The 20,556-nt window shown below is 23.7% G+C and overlaps 1 protein-coding gene across 2 annotated transcripts; it reads left to right on the forward strand.

Moving 5' to 3' along the window:
* Positions 1–4,231: 4,231 nt before the first annotated feature.
* Positions 4,232–20,056, forward strand: LOC126897810 (protein FAN-like). 2 transcript variants are annotated; one of them, XM_050671681.1, is made up of 18 exons: positions 4,232–4,851; positions 6,115–6,309; positions 9,413–9,506; positions 9,600–9,683; positions 9,914–10,096; positions 10,836–10,907; positions 12,262–12,455; positions 12,540–12,702; positions 13,245–13,399; positions 14,929–15,107; positions 15,174–15,305; positions 15,532–15,705; positions 16,527–16,809; positions 17,192–17,422; positions 18,642–18,730; positions 18,793–18,934; positions 19,498–19,607; positions 19,776–20,056. In XM_050671681.1, the coding sequence occupies exons 1-18, from the start codon at positions 4,835–4,837 to the stop codon at positions 19,868–19,870; spliced, it is 2,592 nt and encodes an 863-aa protein (XP_050527638.1). In that variant the 5' UTR covers positions 4,232–4,834; the 3' UTR covers positions 19,871–20,056. The 2 variants fall into 2 exon arrangements, with proteins under 2 accessions (XP_050527638.1, XP_050527637.1); XM_050671680.1 differs by having other exon boundaries at positions 4,235–4,851; positions 9,570–9,683.
* The last annotated feature ends 500 nt before the right edge of the window (positions 20,057–20,556 follow it).

The raw sequence follows: 20,556 nt of genomic DNA on the forward strand, positions 1-20,556 counted from the left end.
GGTTTTTGTGTATCCTAGATTAGACTCGAGAATAAGTTTATTGATTACTCATTGACGCGCGTCGTAAGTTTTGATAATATCACATAATTTAGAAAAAGTTTTTTTTGAAATCATCTTCAGTACAATCATGCGTATATAATGATGTACATAAGCTTTATGCTTAAAATCCTTGATTGCACTTGATATAATTCCTTTAACAGGACCAATAACTAACGAACAGTTTGACACAATAGATAATACTTTAGGAATTTCTCTATAACATCGAAGTTGATACCTATCGATAGAGCAGTTAAAATGTTTAGGGACTAAAGATGTATCCAATTTATTTTCTGGTTTTTCCCCTCGATATTGTTACGTCACTATTTAAGGGTTGAGCCTAAATGCTCGTCAACAGTATTCTAAGTGACCAACGAGATATAGCTATAATAGGCTATATCTACCTTAGGTAGTTAGGTTTTCTATTTAATTTATATTCTCTTAGAGGAACTATCAAGGATCGCACTACAATATATATATATATATATATAACACTCTTGGTTAACAACGATATAAATATTTATTAAGCGAAGAAATATTAAATAAATAGTACAACATGTTGGACACCTAGAGACGATATAATTCAACAGGGAGCTGACGGCGACACACACATTATTTACGTGGTAGGTAATTTAAGTTAAATATAAGACAAAGAGTAATGGTCGCGATGATGGTAAAAAGTCAACTGATGGTCGGGATCATAACTAGATAATAATTCGTATTATGGCATGGAATCACGAAAGTGTTTATGTGTGCAGTCAGTCCTCCTGTTAGTATTGTTGTATGTCATTGTGTCAATTATATATATATTTATAAATATATATGTCTAATAAACGGTACAGTGATGTTATGGGAGACAGAGATATGGGCACATGCAAATGTGATCGTATCAATATATAATAATTATGTTATTATATATTATTTAATTATTAAATTTCTAACAAATGCGTGTGTAGAAAAATAATTATTTTCAGATACTACCTCAGAGGTAGAATATTCTGATGAAAACTTTGATTCACTCAGTAATTGTTTTTCGCCAATCTCTAAAAGTGTACTACGCATTTTCCTAAACACAAAAATCCATGACGTGATTTTTATAAATAAAAATATTCAATTTTGATAATACTTGTAAATTATTTCCCAGTGTACTGGAATGTTTTAAGTCGACGGATTTTTCATTAAATTAGGTACTATATGAATCAATAAAAATTTATGTGTCGGGTGTTGCAACAAAAGATTCTTTAAAATGGAATAACTGACAATCATACGGTTACCTTCCAAAATATGTTGCATTATAGATAACAATTTTAAAACCGCAAAGTTGTCCTTCTCTAGAAATAAATTTTATTAAATTTCACAAAAATAGATAATAATTGTTTTAGTATTAATACTCTTTACCATTACTATCTAAGGTGTATTTGTCAAAAAGAAATATACCATCACTTAGTTCATAGATTTTACTAAATATAAACGATATATAATATATATATAATATATAATATATATATCGATATATATTGAATAATCACGTTGTCAGTTTCAAATGGTAGTAAAACAACGACAAACATGGTGAATGTGGTAAATTCGTTTTTCAATTTTCAACAATGTATGTTCCTATACCTAACGCGCGTATTACAAGTTGTTCCAGTACAATCATAAATGTATTAACATTATTTGAAGGAGATTTGTAAATTTCAAAAAGTATTTTATTGTATAAACTATTATAACATTCAGGTCCTTTAAATTTGTATCCATGCGACCAACTATTCATTCCGTCGCAATTAATTATTAGAATTTGTTCAGGGTCAATTCCCCATCCACTTTCTATAAAAATATACAACTTCAAATTATTAGCAAAAAAAATTATATTCAGTTGACTCACCAGTATACTAGTGAGTCACGAAGATATAACAAATCCAATAACTTTTGATCCGATAATCATTTCACAGTAATTTCTTTTTAATAACATTGGCATTTTTAGACTATGTTTTAAACACGTTCTTTATTATTCGTCTCTAATAAGAAAAAAAGAGTAAATTTTTGTAAATTTTACAATAGCCATTTTTTAACCCTTTTCTTACAAAAAATTTGGTGGATCAATAACAAATTTTAGGACAAGTTACTCGTAGAGTTACAAGGATATGAATACAGTAGTGGTTAAGTTTTTCAATATGATAGGTAAAAATCACATAAAAGCGTTTATTTTATGTTATTTCAAATGATTTATTGAGAAACGTAATATAGATTGATACGATCACATTTATATTTATATATTTAAAATCTAAAAAAAATAGAAATAGCTAATTTTACGTTGCTAAATAATTAATCATTATTCGCCTGTGGTTTGAATATTTTTAATTGGATCGACTTGAAAATATTTTTCATCAAATTTAATTATCCAAATAACATGTAGAAAAAAAAATTACGTAGTTGGATGTTAGTAAAATTTTTTAGAAAGCCTTTAAAATGATTTGATGACTAAAATTTGCTGTATTTGCAAATATAACATTTTTAACGAAACTGTAAGTAAAAATTAAGTTGCAAATTGAAATAATGCAAAGTAAGTGTTTTCTTTTTTTAAGTTTATGAACACATTATATAAAGAAAAAAGTTTCATGCATTTATTTGATGATTTAAACATTTACGATTGTGTTACAAGCTCAAAATCTAAACGCGTGAAATATAAAATTTGGTGATGTCTTATAATTTTGACCACTATTGTACATAGAGAGGGTATGTAGTGTGGGTGATGCAGCTCGTACTAATGTACGTTAGTACCCCACCTAAGTTCAATAACTACTCTATATATAAATATGCTTAAAACTCAATAAGTACCGATATAATATCGATCCACTTCAAAAAAAAAAAATTGTATTTTTAATTTTTATCTTATTAAAGACAAATGATAATAAATATACCCTTAACGTAGTCTAAAAATTATTAAAAAAATATTATAATTTTAGACTAAGGGTTGGTGTAGATCAACTTTCGGGTTGAAAAACAAGTTGCCAAATCATCCAAGTGGTTACAACAGGCCAGCACTTCAATAGACATAACATTTTTAGTGGCTTCCTCATCCCAAAAAAAGAATTTAATTACTAATAAGAAAAATTTTCGACTAAAAATAAAAGTAAAACATTAATGCAAAAAAAACAACTTGGCTTTTTAAAAAAATTGATTGGATTTAGTTCGCCAGGTTTTCTGATGATGGTTGTATTTGAATGCATTCAACCACGGTAATACGGTAAAAAGTTAGTAGGGTGACTTCATCAGTGAATAAACAGTTAATAGTTTTACCTTCAGGTATATTGGCTTTAAATGTTTTTACGATTTTTTTGATAGTAGATTCCTCGACATCTACCATTATACACCGTGCTTTAAAACAGTTCAGATATTTTACATAAAAACATGCGTCTTCACTTATTTTTTTGTAGTTCATGTTTTCTTCTGATGAAACTCTATTATTAGATGACTGATTATCTTCATATAATTTACCATAATAATCAATTCCAAATTGTACAGCATATTTACCGAACCATAACAACATTAATGTCATGAGGTAATAATTTTATATATTTAGCTTAGGTCACAAATTATATAACTATATTTATCAAAACAGAACTATTATGAGGTATTTGAAATAATATTATTTGAAATATTAAATTATTTTTTTATAAATATATAATTTACGTTTATGTAGATACAAACGCACAATTAGCCACTTTTATAAAAAAATTATGCTATTTGTGTAAAGTTATACCAACAAAACTTTAACCAGCCTAGCCCTAGGACTAGATTTTTTATAATAATGTAGCTATATTAATAATAAAAGTCTCAAAAAGTGCATACTTCATCAAATTGTTGATGAATATTTAATAACAATTTTTATTTGCGGTTAAAGAAAAGTATAATTATACATAATCATCGTAATATTAATAACGTCATTGCACTGACATGTTGTAGCCAAATTTTTTGCTAGGTAGTTTTTAAAAGATTTTTTTTTTATAGTTTATTGCACACTTTACTAGCGTCAGTCACACACTGTTAGTAGTAATAATGTATCAATAGAGAGCCATGTCCCCTTCTTAGTCTTTACTACTGAACCACGTAGAACGTGGACCTTAAAAAACCCATCGAACCATAGAAGATTATTTTTAAGGAACTGCAAAACATTTTTTTTTGTTACGTAACCAAATCGAATTTACATGAAAAAATATATCAGTTCTTATTTGGATTTATACTGGTATACTTAAAATTTACCATACAAATTTATACTGTATTTAATGAAGAATACTTGACACTTCGGAAGACGTTAGTGTAATTTACACATATACGTATAGTTATGATGATTTCCTTCTCCAGCTGTTTTTTATCTTTCTAAATGATATCATTTATCTCTAATTATTTTTACAGTTTATTTAAAAAATATACTACTACGCGGTCTGTTAATTTAGTTAATGTTTGAACAGTGAAGTAATATCGCCCGTTATATATTTTTTAACACTTTTTGTTACACTTCATGAAAATGTAATTAAATTGTATCAATGTGAAAATAGTTCTCCTATTCAAAATAGTTAAAACTAGTGAAAGTTTATTTTTATAGAACTGGTTATTATTTTACAAAAAATATGACAGTCAAACGTTCCATTTCTTTTTTTTTCTTGTGGAACAATATTTATACTTGTCTACTGATTAAAAATAAAAATAGTTTGAATGTTATGTAATTCAAAAATTATATCAATATACAAAATTAGTAAATTGGTTGTTATATATTTTTTGTTAATTCCTTCAATATATTATGGAATCTAAAGAAAGGTATATTAAACTTTAAGGTTATTCATATTTTTTTAGAAAAGAAAAACAAATTTATAATTCAATAGTCAAATTAATATTTTTTATTTGATTAATTTTTGACATTTTGCAAATAGTGACTTGGAGTGCTAAAGTTTTATATTTATATCTAAATCAATTTAATCTTATGACATTAAATTTTTTTCCCCACTATTTACTAAGTTTTAATTAACAAAATAACCGAACAAAAATGATTTAATAAAAATATATTTATATTCTTACAAAAATATTCTTTAAGTATTAGTTTATGGTAGACATTTTCTTTAATATTTTGTTTTTAAGTGTTAAAATATTTGTCTTTTTTTTAAATCTATTGTAAATATTTTTCATAAATATTTAAAGTCATTATTAGTAAATTGTCAGTTAACAATTAATTGTTTAAGAGCAGTGCTGCAACTAGTAGGCTAGGGACCTATGCGTATATATTATTCCCTTCACTATAATTTTATGTTTATTTATAATGCAATAGTAAAAAATCTACAAAATTTTTTATTTTGGACATAATTTTTTCCTCATTTTTTTATATTAAAAATGAATATTGCTGTTAATGGGGATCACCATTTTCTATCTATATCAAAATTGGCGTACGAGCTAATTTTGGCCTGTGTGCCCTGCACATCCGGTTTTTAAAAAACTGGTTAGGGTAAGAATACATATGTTTTTTTAAAAATTGATGGCTATCAATTTATTGCGCTAGATCAATTTATCGCTGAATTACAAATTTATTTTTGTTTTAATTAAAATTTGATGTTTTAGTTATAATAATCAGTAGGTTTTAGCCATTATTAAGATTTCATGGTTTTAATTTTGAAATAAATTAAAAAATTTCAGTTTATATATATTTATTTATATTTTTTAGCTTCAATTAAATTAAAGAAAATTTATTACTAAAGAAAATTAAAAAAAAAACAATTATCAACAAATAAAATAAAAAGTAAAAATTATCAATAATAATAATAAGTACTACCCTTTAATATTTTTACTTAAATCTTTTAGTAGCCTATGCGAAGAAAGTAAAGAGTTCTTCTTTAATCATTTGAAAAACATTTATTTTTATTTTTATAAAATTCAGTTTTAGCAATGTACTGATCCACACATAATGATTTATCTACATGTGATGAATTGAACAGATACTGGATATAAATAACTTTAAGAGAATTTTATCGCTCTGCTTAATAATTTTATGGCTTAATCAACAATGATCAGAACAACTCCTAATTTTTTTAGGTTTTCACTATTGCTATTAGAACCTGGGGAGTACTATTTTGAGGACTACATAGCTTCATTAATAAACATCAATACTAATAATAGCCTAAATGGACGTTTGAAGATTTGTTCATTATCTTTAGTATTTGAACCAAAAGATCATCATTTTCCAATCATGAAATTGCCATTCACACAATGTGAATCAATAACTCAAAGGTAATTAATAGTATTAAATGGGTGATTATAAACCTGTCATTAAGTACAATTAAATTTTATATTTTAATAGGTAATAAAAAAAAAGTTAATTGCTAATATTTATCTATGTAGTTCAGTGGTTATAGTTGATATTCAATGAAAGTGGCTAAAATAAAATTGACTGCTTTATCCAAAACCTAGGTGTTATGAATAATTAATTCTTCTATATTAATAATAATATAGACAAGAAATGATAAATGACAGATGATTGACTCTCTTAGATCTTGATGTCTTTTTTTTTTTTTTTTTAACGCATAATTAAATTTATATATAAAAAATTTGTGTAACATAATGTAATTCAATAATTTTTATGAAAGCTAAATATTTAAGAAACGTTTGGCATTGTGATTTACATTTCCTTAAAAAAAAGTAGAGTTCTAATTTTAGGGAACACTAATTAAGTTATCAACAAGTTTTGCTACAGTTTTTTAAAAATAATTAGGTAAAATTTTATAAAAGAGAAATGTTTTTTTTTTCATTAATAACATTGCTTTATTTTATCTTTTTCATGTAAATACATATATTTCTTTTAAGAGACCGCTAAGTACTTATTTTTGCCCATTAAAGCATATCTTAATTAAATACAGATTCTTGAGGACTGATATATAATGAATAAAATAATTAATTTTGACAATATTATCTACATACCTGCATGATTTTAGTTAACTGTTAAGTTTATGTTTATGTTAAGTTTCAATTGTTACATTTTTAAAAATTCATATTTGAAAATATATAAAATTTTCATTTTTTACAAACACATCTTTTTAAAAAATATGCATATCAAAAATCAGTCATGTAAAGAAGTAGAGAATATTGTCAACTTTAATGTGGTGGATTGATCATATTTCTAAAACTAGAAAGTCTTAGTCTTTTTTCACCTAGTTATAAAAATATTAATAACTTTTGAAATATTGGTTTAAAAGTTAGATCAGGCATTTTCTTAGTTTGATCATTTTCTTGTTAAATATGTATGTTGCTATTAACTAAAATATAGTTATAAGCATGTATAGGATATAATAGATGGATCATAAATGTATTTGAAACTAAAAAAGACAAAAAAAATATTCTATATTGGTTTTCTTTTGTAAGTAATCGAGTGGATTGGGATAGAAGAATTTCCCATAGTATAAAAACTACATAATAACATTATTTAGTTGTATTTTATATTTCATAAAAACTTACATAAAGAATAAGAAAATATGACTTCCTTATTTAGAACATATTTTTTACTAAATATGAAACTATCATGGTTGAGCTACAATAAAATCTAAAAAGTTGTAAATTCTCTCTAAAAATAGAGGAAATAATTCTTAACAAGTAGCCCTAATTTTGTCATTATAATCTATATTAAATAACTGCTTTTACATATAAATCCATTAAGCATTACACAGGACAATAAATAACAAAAACAATGTTATCATCTACAATTGTTATATGAATTCTATAAAAAATTTTGATGCTGATTCCGAATTTGCTTCAGATTTTTTCTATCACATATTCAGCAAATCACTTATAAATCTTTCTTTATAATTATAGAAATAATTAATTATATAATTGTCATACGTAAAATTTAAATACATTATTGTATTTATTATTATAAAGTATATATGATTATGTATTATATCATTACTCAATTACTTCAAAGTAAAACATATCAGAAATGTATATAAAAGAAGTATTTATTGCAAAAAAAGATATTTCTCTATTTTTTGTATTGACAGCAAATTTTTCACTTTATAATTACTCAAAATGAATACAATTAATATTGTAGTAACTACAATAAAATTCTCTATTTGTTGGTTTACGATTTATAATTAAAGTTAAACAAAACAAAAAGTTCAGTTTTTTTTTTTTTGGAAATGACACTCAAAATCAACATTAAGAATTCAAAAAATCAGTTAAACTTAATGGATGCTTAAATCCGTCTGTATATATTATTTTGTAGTTATTGTAGCTGGATTTTATTATTTTATTGAATTTATTTGTTTGTTTTGTGAGCTTAGGTTAAAAAAAATGGTAGCACAGTTGAGTCACAGCAGTGTGGATGTGGCATTGTTGGGACAAGTATAAATGATATCTGACAGTGATTAAAATTATTATCATAAGAAACACTTCTATGCAAATCTGTAGATAATGTTTAATTTTAAGAAATTGGTGGATTATTTTACAAGCAAAATTAACTCCTATTTCCTTATTTATATCCTGATTAAGATAAAGTATGTCGAATGAAAAAGGGATTATTAAAAAATAGTATTTTAAAATAGTATGTAACATAAGTGGATGAGATAGATGATGTAGATGGATGAGAATGAAATGTGAATGTATATGTAGAATGTAAAATGTAGATGGAATGTTAGTAGATAGATGAGTGGAGTGACTAGAGAAGATAAGATAAGAAATGAGCATATAAAAGGGACTATAGGTGTAGCGTCAATCGTGGATAAGATGAGAGAAAATAGACTTATATGGTTTGGTCGTGTTATGAGAAGAGAAGAATTGGAAGCCGTAAGAACAGTTGTAGAAATGAATGTTGAAGGAAGAAGAGGTAGAGGAAGACCAAAAAAGACATCTGATGTGAGCGTAGAAGATGTAAGAGATTGGTTGGGTTTGGTTTCCACTAGACACGATCTCCATGTCATGTGGAAATTTTAGGATAAGGGTGGCCTACCCCAAGTAGTTGGGATTAAGATGAGGAAGAAGAAGAAGAAGAAGATAGTATGTAACATAAACTTTGATTTAACATATGTTTAAAGAACGCATTATTTCCAAAACATTTTCAATAGTTAAGTTAAAAAAATTAACTTTTGTGAAAAAATTGCTAATCTTTCCCTGTGGGTAGTAAATAATCAGGTTTTCAAAAAAGTTTTATCAAATGAAACGATCTCAGCTTCTTATAAATCTAAAATCAATCAATATTATACATTTATTTTGTTAAATTTCTATTTTTTATAGAAATTTCCAATAGTCAAACACATTTCTAATTTACATCACTAGTTTATGGCTTTTGTTGCTACAGACTTCTTTAAATAAATATACATGAATGTGTAATTATTTTGATTTATAGCCTGGAAAAGGATTCAAATATTATTATTATTATAAGTAAACAATGCATTGAAATGTTGGAAAACAATATTTTAGAGCCTTACAAATTTAATAATGTAAGTATATAATCAGTCTTATTAAATTTGTAAAGATAAATTAGTAAAGCAATTTCACTTCAGGATATATCTTTTTTCAAAATTCAATTGCAGTACGCTAATATTGATGATTGTTTATCTTTAATGCTACAACTTCATAGAGCATCATCTTTACAAACTCCAGAACATAGACACATGGTAATTATAATTTAATTGGTTATGTATTCATGATGCTATCATACAGTTAAAATTTATTTCTTCTCTTTTAAGTTTAATAAGTTTTTGTGTAAGGATATTCTAGTCTTTATGAATAAACTTAAAAATGCTATAAAACTTGAAGAATAAAATTACTCTTTTTTTTCTTTGATAATTTCTATACTTCTATGTACTTCCTATAAATACTTAATGTATAACTTCATAATATCTAGGCAGCAGCAATAGCATATGGAAGACAATCATTAAGTAAATTTGATCCAACATGGTTAGAACTAGGAGAAGAAATAATAATAGAAGTAGTCGGACAAAAAATAACACCATTGAGCATAAATCCGGGTCGAATAGTATTGACAAGTTTACATGTATATTTTCAGCCATTTAATAATATTGAAGTTGTAAGTTGTTTTACTTTTGAAAAATGATTACTAAAATATTTTAAATTATTGTTTTTATCGCTTTAACTTAATACTTTCAAACCATATAGAAGAAAAAATAGTTAAGTTTCTAAAAATTGTCTTAACTCAATCACCTAATATAAAATAAAAATTTTATTATGAAACCAGTAACCCTGATGTCAATGATACTTTGTAAAAAAAAAAGTTTTTTATTAATTAAGTATTTCATTTAAAGTTAAAATTAAAAAATCTGTTGCTCAAATCAAAAATATTGGATATATAATACTTTTACAGTACTTCCTTTTAAACTTATTCACATATTAATAGATATCATTATGAGGAAAAAATGCAATCTTATATGTAACACATATTTTATTATTAGCTAATTTACTATCATATCTAATTCTCAAAACCAAAGTTACAGTAAAGCAAAAAACTATTATTATTCACTTGTCAGTAAATGTTATTTTTGTTTGTTTTTTATGATAGATAAGTAGATATTTTTAAAAAATGTATATAATTATGTATCAGAAACTCAAAACTGCATTAAAAACTGATACTATATTTTTGGTATATTGTAGAGATTCAACAACTGATTCAATTATTTTTGTTGTTATTTAACTATTTTAAAAATTAATTCTTGTAAATATATTTTTTTCAAATAATTTATCTTTATAATTATAATACTATGAAATAAAGATATTTGTAAAAATTTCTATTGTATTTTATTTTGTTTCAGAAGTTGTACATGAAAATAAAATTATCTGAAATAAAAAGAATCACAAAAAGAAGATTTCTTTTGCAACAAGTTGTGAGTGAAATTTTACATTACAAATATATTTCTAACGTAAAATTGCAATAATTACATTTAGATATACTAAAATTGAATTAGTAAATCCAATAAAATGGATAAGATTCACGTGGTCCAATTACTTAAATTTTTAATTCAAGTTTTTAGTTATATATATATATATATATATTTTTTTTTTTAATTAAGCCCAATAAAAGCAATAGCGGCCTCCCATAGATTTTCTTAATCATTCATATTCCAAGATTGTTGGTTAGTCAATCACCGAAATATCAGTTATATTATTAAAATTAATTTAAATTTTGTGATTATGAAAGTTATTGTGTCTTTAATATTAAAGTAAAATTATTAAAAATTGTTCAGTTTCATTACAAATTGTTAATTGTAGTTTTAAATAATTACAAGTTTATTATAATTAAATTAATAAATATAAAAGAATTTTTATTATTTATTTGGAAAAAATATTGTTAAATTATATTTTTTTATGTAGATATGTATACATATTAATATGTATAAACTATAAAAGTTTCAAATTAGTTTTATACTTTAATAGCCTGCATTAAAAAAAAATGAGGAAATTATAAACTGGTGCTGATAATTTCATTTAGAAATTTTTGGTATTACAATTTGTGTGTATCTAAATTACTCTTATAATATTTAGCATAGAATTTTATAACAATTAGGTGGTTTTTGTAATTGTTATTATCTGATTCAAAATAATTATTGTGCACTGTTATATGTATTATATATTTAGTATACTTATTATTTAAACTAGTAATATACATAACATTTATATATATACATATATTTAATTATAGTTCATAATAATTTTATATAAATTATATCTAATTATAAATTTTTGTAAAATAATAATAATAATTACATAATTATTGTAAAAATGATTGTCTCAAAAATCTAGACTTAATGTGGAATCCTGAGTTCTTTTATTTATATATTAAAATTATAATAAAAAATTTAATTAAATAGACATAAAATATAATAACAACAAAATCAAAATAAATAGTTTAAATTTATGATTAATAAAGCAACTTGTTGTAAAGAAATTATTTCATCAATTTAAATTAAAAAAACAATTTACAGTTATTTGATTGAGAATATTCTTTTATATCTATGACTTCAGTTTTATATTAATGTTTAGAACTCATTACAGAGTTCATCTTCAGAGTAATATTTTTAGGTCCGATTCTGTAACTATACTATTCAAAACTTAAGACTTGAAGGAATGGATATATTTCTAAATATAAAAATATATATCAATCTTCGTAAATTTTGTCTGCATTATGTTATAGAAATAGATTTCATACTTAAAATATACTTTAATGTATTCTCATTTTAGGGCATTGAATTTGAATACGAGTCAAATTTACAGTTGTATTTGACATTTAAAACAAATGAAATACGAGACAGAGTCTATAGTTTATTGGTAAATCAAACAAAACTAAAAATAGAAAATAGTGATAGATGTATTATGACACTAAAATGGCAAAATGGGGCTTTGTCTAATTTTGATTATCTACTCTATTTGAACAGGTAATTAAAAATAAAACTGAACAGGTTTTACATTATGTTAAAAAAAAAAAAAATTGTTAAATTCATTCAACATAAATGTTTTAGTTTGGCAGATAGATCATTTAATGATCTTACGCAGTATCCTGTATTTCCATGGGTAGTTGCAGACTATACTTCATCTAATTTAGATTTAAGTAACTCTAAAATTTTCCGTGACCTAAGGAAACCAATTGGTGCTATAAACACAGAACGACTCTCAAAACTTCAGGTATATTAATTATTTAATCCAATAAATCAATTTTATTTTGTTTTTGTGATAATTTATATCTTATAAATACAATTATTTATGTATTCTTTTTGATCAAGTATTTTATGTCGAAATTATTAAGTTCACATTTTTGTTCATTAATTGAATTGAAATTGTTCAATCATATTGTAAGGATCTAAGTTATTCTCAAGATTACATGTAATAAATTAAATATTATTTTTATACATTGAATATTGTTAGATACTTCACTCTTTTGGACCCCCATTACACTATTATATACTCATTTTTTTTTTTTGCTTTCAACGCCAAAAAATGATAATATCATTTTTTGCTTATATTATAAGCAACCTCACTATAGTAAAAATTTGTTTGAACCTTAAAATAGTTTAAAACTAAAATATTTTTGTAGCCTATTCAAGGGTTACCCACTAATACAAATATTATTTAAAGTCATTTTAACTAAAAATTATTTGTATAAAATGTACTGATAATAAGCAGATTCTAAACTTTAACCATGATTTAAATATAAAATATATTTTTAGGAACGATACAATGAAATGAATATACCAAAATTCTTGTACGGATCTCATTATTCAACACCGGGGTTTGTGTTATTTTATTTAGTGCGAAAATATCCACAGTATATGCTTTGTCTACAAAATGGTAGGTTTGATCATCCAGACCGAATGTTTAATAGGTATGAAATTTTATATTACTATTCTAGTACATTACAAAGACCAAATCGACCAAGTGAATAAACAATTCTTTTTTTTTTTAAATTGATCTCTTTGTTATACACGGAAGTTTTAATATATAGTTAAATATTTTTGACTGTAAAAAATATTTAAGAGAATAAATTTATATAATAAAGGTGAACAATTTTTTTTCTTTAAATAACTAAATTCATTCAAATAAGACACATAATTAAGTGTTAATTGTTTAAACTATTATTGTTCATTAACATTAATTCAATACTAGGCTCCGCCTAGCTGGGGCTCCGCCCCAGACCTGGGACCCTACGTACCTTACGTACCAAAGTGTAAGCCTCTTCGGGCCATCATCATAAGAACGCCACTGATTACGGTAGGAGTACCTGACTACACCTGTCACGATAAGTGTTTTGCAGAAAAAATATTACATCAGAATCAGTGTAACAAAAATATATTAAAAATATTATTATTAAAATCAGGAAAATTCAAAAAGAGAATATAGTAAAATGTATTGGGTATAAGATTGACGTTTGTTAATGAGGTATTCCCTTTAGGCGTATTCAAAAATTATTTTAGGAGGATATTTAATATATTTTTTCCTTTGTTAAACATACTATAGAAATCTTTTTACTAAAAAACAAAGTGATGATCAAAAAAAAAGAGGCATTTAGTTCTTATTTCATAGAAGTTGCCTAAAAAAATATTGATAGCGCTGGTTCAAGGGGGGCCCATATCTCCCTTAAATACACCCCTGATATACCCAAAAATTATTAATATTCTAATTTTAATAATCGTGATTATATTATAAAATGTGTGGGACTATGTAAAAAATTTAATTTTTATAAAAATATTGGTAACTGTGATTTAACGTTGACAACATAGTTGTTATAGATGAATCTCAATTTAAACGATAAACTCATAGATTCATACATCATATATGATATAAAAAGATTATTAATAATGTACTGTTCTGATAATGAAAGTACAAACTTATATAATTATAACCGTCTTGAAATTTATATGTAATATATAAGATTCCTCGATATAAAATATATAGCACTATATAAAATATAGTGTTATGCGCAAATGCAAAATAGTGTCTTAATAAAAATACATATTACATCATATAATTAAGGGTCAGGATAAACGTTTGAGCAGAAATAAGTCAATGCGCATATTTAAACCAATAATTTTCCCTGAGTCTGATGACCGAGTACTTTTGTTGAAAAAAAAAATTTTGAAAATCCGAGCACACTTAGTAATTTTTCCAGAAAAGCGTTTTTTTCCTTCTTCTATTATATAATAAGATAGTATGTGTTTAATATAATTCGCTAAATTACTTGTAAAATATTAAAAATTTCAAGAAAAAAAAATTGGGGTCATTAATATACAAATTTTTATCATATAGTTTTAAGTATCTTAATCAATAGTCCTATTTCTTTTCTAATTAAAATTTTTTTTGAATAATCACTTCAATTTTTTTACAATTTATTAAATTAATAATTATATTGTTTAGTATATATGATGCATGGAAAAATGTACAAAATAACATGTCAGATTTCAAGGAATTGATTCCTGAGTTTTATGATATAAGCCAAAACTGTGATTTTTTAATAAATAAATATGGTGTTGACTTTGGGTATCGATATGATGGGCGTAAAGTTGGAAATGTTGATCTACCAAAATGGGCTGAAAGTATGTTAAAACAATATTTAAAATATTTATACTATGGAAATTTTTAAAACTTAGTATTTAAATTAGGCCCTACTGATTTTGTGTATAAACTACGACAAGCTTTAGAATGTGATCATGTATCTAACAATTTACAACATTGGATTGATCTTATTTTTGGTTACAAACAAAATGGTGAAGAAGCTGTTAAAGCTAATAATGGTAAACATGTCTTAGATAGTTTATTGACCAAACATAGAGTTAAATTTTTATAAAGCAGTTGTGATAATTTTATATGTTTATTACAAGAGAAACTAAGGATTTCTTTAGGTGGTATAAGTAATATAGTAATATAAATTATTTATTTTAATTTTGAAATTATCATTTAAATATTAATTAAGTCTTTTTTATTAATCATTAAATATTGTGTTTTGACTATTTTATTTAGTGTTTTACTACTTATGCTATGAAGGAGCAGTTGACTTAAATAATGTTCGAGATTGGTATCAGCGACATGCATTAGAAATACAAATTATGGAGTTTGGACAAATACCTAAACAGATTTTTGAAAAACCACATCCATCAAAAACCTATTTATTTATTAAAGATATTGAACAGTTAGGTAAAAAATTATAATAATTGATATTTTTTTTATGGTTAATTATAAAATTTATCATTGAAAGCTACATTTTTAAAGTATGTTTAAATTTTCTATTTATCAAAAATATTATAATACTAGTATTGTTTAGAATGAGACATTGTGCACCTATATCATTAAAATTGTTAAATTTAAAAAAAAAAATAAGTTTTTCAAGATGTGAATGTGTAAAAAACATTTACTAAAATCATGTTGGAATCATTAATTGGCTCTATAGTATTCAGCATTTCTAAATAAATTTTTGTTTAAACTATAAGTTTTAATCCAGGTATGTGATATATAGGTTGCACATATATACATATGTATATATAAATCAATTTTCCTATACAATAGGATAATTTATTATTTTTTACAAGTGAAAAATATGTTCTAATTATTGTTTAGTTTTTAAATTCAATTATTTTCTATTGATTTTTACGCCATTAAAATGAGTTAACATTTTAATATTCTCTCTATTTGTTGTACTAATAATATTATTAATAGTTTGTTTAGTATAAGCAAAAGTAAGTTTTCAAATAAGTTCATAAGATAAAAAATAAAAAATTTCAATGAGTTAAAATAAGATATCTGTTCTAATAAGAGATTTGAATTATCAAAATAATCTTTTAAAAGAATATCCTTCAAATTCTAATGGATTATTAATTGTATAAAAACGTTATTTTATTAATCAAAAGATTTGTTAATTTAATTATCAATTGATATCCCATTTCATACAAACAAATATTAATATCAATACAAAAGTATTAATACTTTTGATACATTTTTTTTTTTTATTATTATTTTAGGTATAGAATCAAAAAAAGATATTTATTGGGATTGGAGAATTATTAACTTAACAAAATATTTTACTTCTTCTCATAAAGATGCAGTTAGCAGTGTGAGATTTAGTTATGATTTAAAAACTGTATGGTCTGTGGGATATGATGCTATGCTTAAAGTTCATTGTTTATCAACTAAAAAACAAATCCGTAATGTTACAGTTCAAAAATTTCCAGTCAAATTTAATGATATTATTTTGCCATCAAAATATCCTTCTACAGCTATAATTGCTACTATGCATGGTTCACTGTAAGTTACCTGTACTTTTTATATTTTGTTATTAAAAAATGTTAATAATTAGTAAAGTGAACCTATAGTACTTAAATAGTTCTAAAGTCACTTAAGAAAATATGTAATAATAATAGATAGTTAATCTAATTACATTATATGTGTAATGATGATTAAAAAAATATCAAATTATTATTAGTTAGTAGTTTAATAATTATTCAAATAAAAACAAAATATAAAGTAAATAATAATTTAAAATAAAAAAGAAAAGAAAGGAATTAAAAAGAAAAAAATTTGGATTTGTGTCCTTTAATAACTGGAAGAATCAAATATTTATTGTACATCATTAAAAAAATGAAATAAAGAGAAATCATCTAGCTGTATTTTTAAAAAAAAATTACAGAATTGTTTATGACATTGAATGTTGTCGTATAGCAGATGATTTTAGAGCACATGAAGATTCAATAACGTGTTTAGGTTGGACAAGTAATGGCTTTTTAATAACTGGCTCAGAAGACGGTTCTGTACGTATCTGGGAGACTCCTAAAACTCCTTGGACAAATATTGATTTGAATAAATCACTAAAGGCAGAATTAGAACATGAAAACAAAGTAAATTGCTTGAGTATTTCTTTGTAAGTATTACTTTTCTCTATTTTTACAGTAAATTACGTAATTGAGTTATATAAAATGATTAATAAAATAACTATTTGCTATATGATTGTTCATACTCCACATATAATTAAAATAATAATTTTATTAATAAAACTATTATTATTACTTTTTCAAATAATTTCACATTTTTTAAATTAATCGATTACATACAACAGCAGCCATGTTGTATACCATATTTAGGAGAACTATTTATGAAATTTCAATACTGATTCCAAAATTGGCTTATTAATCAAGCTTAACTGTTATTTAAGACCTTTAAATTTAAGCTTAATAGACATTTTTCCGAAAATTAAAGTTTAGCTTTCTATTTTAATTATTTGTAGGTTAATTTTATAAAATATAAAATTTCTATTAATAGATACTGTATTTTTCATTACTTAGTGCCTATACTTTAGGCCAAACTTAGGTACTAAGTTATTCAACTAATTATAAAGAAAAACTATAAAAAAACTTGTAAATATTTTACAACTTATGGTTGGTCACTTGGTCATTGGAAAATAAATCAAACTTGATTAAATCATAAAAAATTGTCATATGAAAAATCAAAATACACCATTATCTTAAGTGATAATAAATATTCAAGGCTGTTATTTATTTTTAACAAACCAAAAACTGTAAAAAAAAAAAAATTGCTTTTTTACTGGTTGGTTATGTACCATATAAAAGAAAGATTTTTTTTCTATAAAAACAATTTAACTTAATGAACTGACTTCAAGTTTTACACAATCTTAAATTTTATTAGAAAATTAAAAGATTGTTTAATTGTTTTATTATTTTTCAATTATCTATTAATAATTGTCTGAAAAACTATATGTGATGGAAAAAATTTAAAGTCAGATTTGGAATCAATATCAAAATTCCAGTATAACTTCAAAAAAAGTTAATGAATTTAACTACCATTAACTAGAAACAGCTGTCATTAAACTGTGTAACAATATTTTATTTTTACAGGTTTTACTGTATAAAAACCAGTTCTACTATGATAATAAAAATATATTATTCAGTGATTTATATTAGTTTCAATTATATTGAATATTTATTTGTTATAAGTATTATAAGTATTATCGTTATAACTATATAGCTTAGTCACCCTAGAAAAAGAATTAGATCCCTAAAAATGATAAAGTTACATTTATTTTTATTATAATTATCCTAGTATAATTTAAGTATTACTTTTAGGAACGAGAAATATTTGGCAACCGGAACAAATACTGGCGAGATATTTTTGTGGACTTTTACAGACTTTTCATTCATACAACAAGTATCAAGTTAAGTAATTCTCATTTTGACTTTATATCTAAACTAAATTTTCGTTTTGTTCTTGTTTTAGGCCATACAAGTAGTGTAAATAAATTGAGTTTCAGTCCAGATTGCTCAAAATTAATTTCATGTTCAGATGATTGTAGTTTTAAAGTGTTTGACACAATAACTGGTTTAGAAGTTTATTTTAACAAACTTCAGTGTCCATTGAAGTAAAAATATTTCTTAATTTATTTATTTTAAATTGAAAATGGGGACTACTCAACCATGTAATTTTATAGATGACAATATATATATATATATATATATAATGATGAATGAATTTTTAAAATCTTCAGCAAAAAATTATCATTAATTTCACTCATTTCTCAAAGACCCTTTTTTTTTGCATAACACCACACCTAGTTATATTTCATTTAGAATGTATACTGTGTTTTTACTGTTTGTCATTATTACGATAAAACACTTTTGAAATCAAAATATGGAATAATTTTAATTTTTGTAGTAAATTTTTTTCAGAAAAAAAAATATTCCTTTTGTAAAATAAATTTATAAACTACATTGACTAATGTATTTCAGTTCAAAATTGATGTAATTCTTATGTAAAATGATATATGTATAGAATTCATAATTTATATTGATTCTATATTATTGCAGATATTTATCTTTATTAAATATAGGATTTTTTTTTTATTAGTCATTATCATTAATTATTTTGATATCTTGAAATATGAATAACATTTAAGGGTTAATAACTTTTTTTTTTATTATTTAGATGTTTTGCATGGGATGGTTACCATTTATATATTGGTGGCCAAAATGGAATTTTGTATTTATGGGATTTAGAAAAATTCATGCTTATTAAAGAGATTGAGACACATAAAGGTACATATAATATATTATTATATTAACAGACAGGGATAACCCGGTGTGTTAATGACATGGAGACATTTATATGTTAATTAATGTTATAATGTTATTAATGTACTTATGTTATAAGTAAATTTTTATACAATTGTATAGTTAAATTCAGAATAACACTTTTTATTCTAGGAAAACTTCTCTCGATTGATGTGTCGCAAGATGGTACCATGATTGCCACAGCTGGTGAAGATCATCTAGTACATGTTTGGAAAACAAAACCATAATATTTATATTTAAATAATGAAGAAAATTTTATATTTTATTAGCTATAATTTTTGTGATATTTATAATATGAATAATTTTAAAACTTTTAACTGTATAATCATAGTTTATTTTTGTATACTCTGTACTCTATATAAAATTTTTTATATTTTTTCAAGTGAGTGTTAATAAATCATAAACTTATGTAATTTTTAAATTTAACATTATTTTAAGTTAAATAGTTCTCATTTATAATCAAGATCATATTTATGGATAGAAATCTTAAGGTTATCTTATCAATTAAAAAAAAACCATTTATTTTCAGTTAGAAGAAAAAAATTTTTCTAATTTTTATTTTCCAAAACCTAGTTCTATAAATAGGCTATCGTATATAAGATAAATATCTAATAATAGTCTCTTTCTTCAAGAATTTTTAGTTCCATTCTAAATGGATATTATTTTAATGATACAATTGTTTCATTTTAATTAACCCTTCAGTTTTCAAAAAATGAATGCTTTATTGGTCTAAATAACATTAAATATGATCATGTATATTATTATAGATTAATTATGTAAATTATTAAATACATAATTCTAGTGACAAGACTGGGTAATTTAATAATTTTTTCTTAAATTTGTGAAAGTTAATTTTGGAAATTGTGTATAAAATTAGAATCTTAATAATATAAATTTTTAAGCTTTGTTGAAC

This window comes from Daktulosphaira vitifoliae, unplaced genomic scaffold (genome assembly GCF_025091365.1).
Source record: "Daktulosphaira vitifoliae isolate Bord-2020 unplaced genomic scaffold, ASM2509136v1 Scaffold_2, whole genome shotgun sequence".
NCBI lineage: Eukaryota > Metazoa > Arthropoda > Insecta > Hemiptera > Phylloxeridae > Daktulosphaira > Daktulosphaira vitifoliae.